Source organism: Musa acuminata, chromosome BXJ1-10 (assembly GCF_036884655.1).
Source record: "Musa acuminata AAA Group cultivar baxijiao chromosome BXJ1-10, Cavendish_Baxijiao_AAA, whole genome shotgun sequence".
NCBI lineage: Eukaryota > Viridiplantae > Streptophyta > Magnoliopsida > Zingiberales > Musaceae > Musa > Musa acuminata.
This window is the reverse complement of record NC_088336.1, coordinates 24,607,661-24,610,471: the sequence shown is the minus strand read 5'-3', so window position 1 is coordinate 24,610,471 and position 2,811 is coordinate 24,607,661. Positions and strand designations below refer to the sequence as shown.

General features: G+C 45.7%; 1 protein-coding gene across 1 annotated transcript; it reads right to left on the bottom strand.

Annotated features, from left to right (window-relative positions):
• Positions 1-119: 119 nt before the first annotated feature.
• Positions 120-1,473, bottom strand: LOC103969747 (plasma membrane-associated cation-binding protein 1-like). Its single transcript, XM_065086934.1, has 5 exons — positions 1,335-1,473; positions 1,088-1,245; positions 912-1,001; positions 734-818; positions 120-650 (listed from the first exon to the last, which is right to left on the bottom strand). Exons 2-5 carry the CDS (start codon positions 1,196-1,198, stop codon positions 340-342), a joined length of 597 nt encoding a protein of 198 aa, XP_064943006.1. The 5' UTR covers positions 1,199-1,245; positions 1,335-1,473; the 3' UTR covers positions 120-339.
• Positions 1,474-2,811: the final 1,338 nt, after the last annotated feature.

Sequence of the window (2,811 nt, the reverse complement as noted above, 5' to 3'; positions counted from 1 at the left end):
TCTTCCTCTATATATATATATATATATATATATACACACACACACACTTGCCCTTCTTCTTTTACGCCTTCCATCAAGGAAACTTGACAGAGATGGAATGAAGTTATCGATCCCAAATATAACATAACACCACACTGCACTTAATAATGATATTACATGGCCTGCATGTCCCCTTGCCGAAAGCAAAATGAGAGAAACCAAGACATAGTTACGTACAGGAGAAAGAGAAGCAAATTGACGAAGAGACAAGAGAAAGAATAATAAATCATGGAAACACTGGGTGCGCGGTGGTGGCGAGGTGGCGGTGGAATGATCGGTTCGGGAGGCTGGTGGTTTATATCAAGCCTTGGCGGGTTCAGCCGCTGGCTCGGTCGGCTTCTCCGTCTCCGGGGAGGGGTCCGAGGGAGCCGGGTCGGCCGGAGCAGGTGCCTCTTCCACCTCAGCCTCAGCCTCTTCCTTCTTGATCTCCTCCGCGGTTTCCGGTGTAATATCCTTGCTGGTGCTCTCGACGGCCGGTTCGGCGGGAGCAGGCGGCTCCTCTGCCGGGAGTAAGGTGGACACCTGCTCGAAGAGGAAGATCACGGGACCGGAGACGAGGCCGGGGCCGTACTTGACGGCAGCCTCGCTCACCGGCTTCGAGCCAGGGAACTCTGCGCAAGCATCTAATCTCATCACAAGCCCTTCCGCTATCACCTCAAAACAACTATAACGTCTGTGACAGAGAAAGCATTACCGATCTTCACTAGTTCCTCGATGAACTTGATCACAACAGTTGATTTCTTCTTCAGTCCTGACCCCGTCGGTTTCTTCACCAGAGTCTGTCGTCGTCCAAAGCAAGTATTTGCAGAAGGCTGTAAGTATTTGATACAGAGTTTGTGAATAACATGAGGATGAGGTCAAGATCGATAAACCTTGATTTCAACGGCAGAAGCTTCGTAGATCTCCACAACTTTGGGCTGCAGGTCAGTCTTCTTCTCTTCGAACTCCTTGCTGACGTCCTCCTGAACCAAACAAAGGATCCAGTAGAGATCAGATCAAGTAGAAGGGAGAAGAAGAAGAAGAAGAGGCGAAGCAAAACCCCATGCACCTTCGATTCGTCGAAGGACTTGCATGCCTCGGCGGCGGCAGCCTTCTTGCCGTTCCTGTCAAACACCTTCTTGATCGTCGGAAGGACTTTAGACTTCCAGTAATTCACCATCTCTGCTCTCTTCCTCTTGCTCTCCTGTTAGCTCAAATCGCAAACACCTGTGTCTCCAAAAGAAGAAGCAAACATCACCACACGACTAAACTATATGAGACCAAATGATCGGTAAAGAAAGGAGGAGAAGACGTACTATGAAACTTGCGTCTTCCTCTCCACTCCGCTCCTCTGCCTTTCTTCTATGCCTACGATCACCAATGTATAGTATGCACGAAAACAAAGAGGAGAGCGGAGCCATGTGCTTGCCAGGGAAATATACAAGGACAACGCACCAAATCACCCTTGCACTGTTATGAAATTACGGTGTAACCCTTCCTAAAGCTCAGGTAAAAACGACCGCGTATATGTAATGCGGAGGGTATTTTCGTCCTAAAAGTAAGGATCGCCGGCTCAGCAGAAGGTTACAGTGGGGAGGTGACAGCTGGAGGTCGCAGTCGCCTATTGTCCTCGTGTGCCACCGCCGTCCGCCGAGCCCCGTGGGAAACGGAAAGAGGCGACGCGAACCGGGAATCGGATCGAGGGGTGGCAGAAACCGGGGTTTGTCGCTTTGGGCCGCGGGGCCCGTTGGGGAGCCGTATTGGTGTCTCCTAAGGACCACGTGGCTTCGGGGCACACAGATCCGCCCTCCGTCATCTTTATCCCACTTAAAATAATATTTAAATACTTTTTTTTTTCAAATCCCTTTTGGGGTGTCATTTTTTTGGGTTTTTTTGTGTGTTCCTCGAAAATATTATTTATTTTAATTATCAACAAAACCTTTAGGACCCCTTATCAACAAAAAACATATATATATAGATTAAATTGGAAGAAATTTCTTTGAGATATTCTAAGATTTTGATTATGATTTTTTTAAGTATTATGCTTTTTAATGGTCTCCCAGGGAGGTTTTAATTAGAAAGAACTTCCACCTAACTATGGTAACGAATAATTATTAGATTTCCACAAAGAATTCTAATTATCATGGAATATTTTATTTTATGTATTAGGCTTTTCAGATAATAATATATCTCCACTTATACCCGATACATTGCAAGAATCCGAGGAAGAATCCGAGGAAGAAGCCCTTGTCATCATCACCAAATGAATGAGACCATGCTTCGAATCATTGTGATGGGTGATGTTTAGGTGTTTGCCCGAACAAATTCCCCCTCCTTTTTCTTTTCCCCAATTACTTACTTTTCGTGCAATAATGTGTCGTGATATAAGAAATATCTACCAATTTTATTGCATTGCAAAGAGAGTCACCCATGTTCGTCAAATCCAATTCATTCACCAACGTAATTTGACGGTAGTGCCAATCACATCGGATGGGCAACTCCATTGACTCTATCTTAATTATGAACATAAATTGCATGAACAAGTAGAATTAATGAAATAATAAATTATAGTGCATATTTAAAGAATTGTTGTTCCCTTACGCTCAATGGGTCGAGTCAGGCCGCGACCCAACCGCTGGTTCCTTGGATTTACATTTCACCTGAGCTAATATTTACCACAATGTCACGACCTTAGCTGGAATTGCCTAAGGCGTGATGCACCCTTGCGGTCAAAGACGCGAACTTAGCTTGGGTTGCCTAAGTCGCGAGTCACCCTCGTCGCAAAGACGCGAA

Bases quoted from the DNA above. Each gene is read 5' to 3' on its own strand.
- LOC103969747 (XM_065086934.1), bottom strand. From the start codon at position 1,198: ATGGTGAATTACTGGAAGTCTAAAGTCCTTCCGACGATCAAGAAGGTG. The intron at 1,002-1,087 runs GTGCATGGGGTT...TGTTTGGTTCAG, and splicing joins AGTCCTTCGACGAATCGAAG to GAGGACGTCAGCAAGGAGTT. The intron at 651-733 runs GTAATGCTTTCT...ATGCTTGCGCAG, and splicing joins CGAGGAACTAGTGAAGATCG to AGTTCCCTGGCTCGAAGCCG.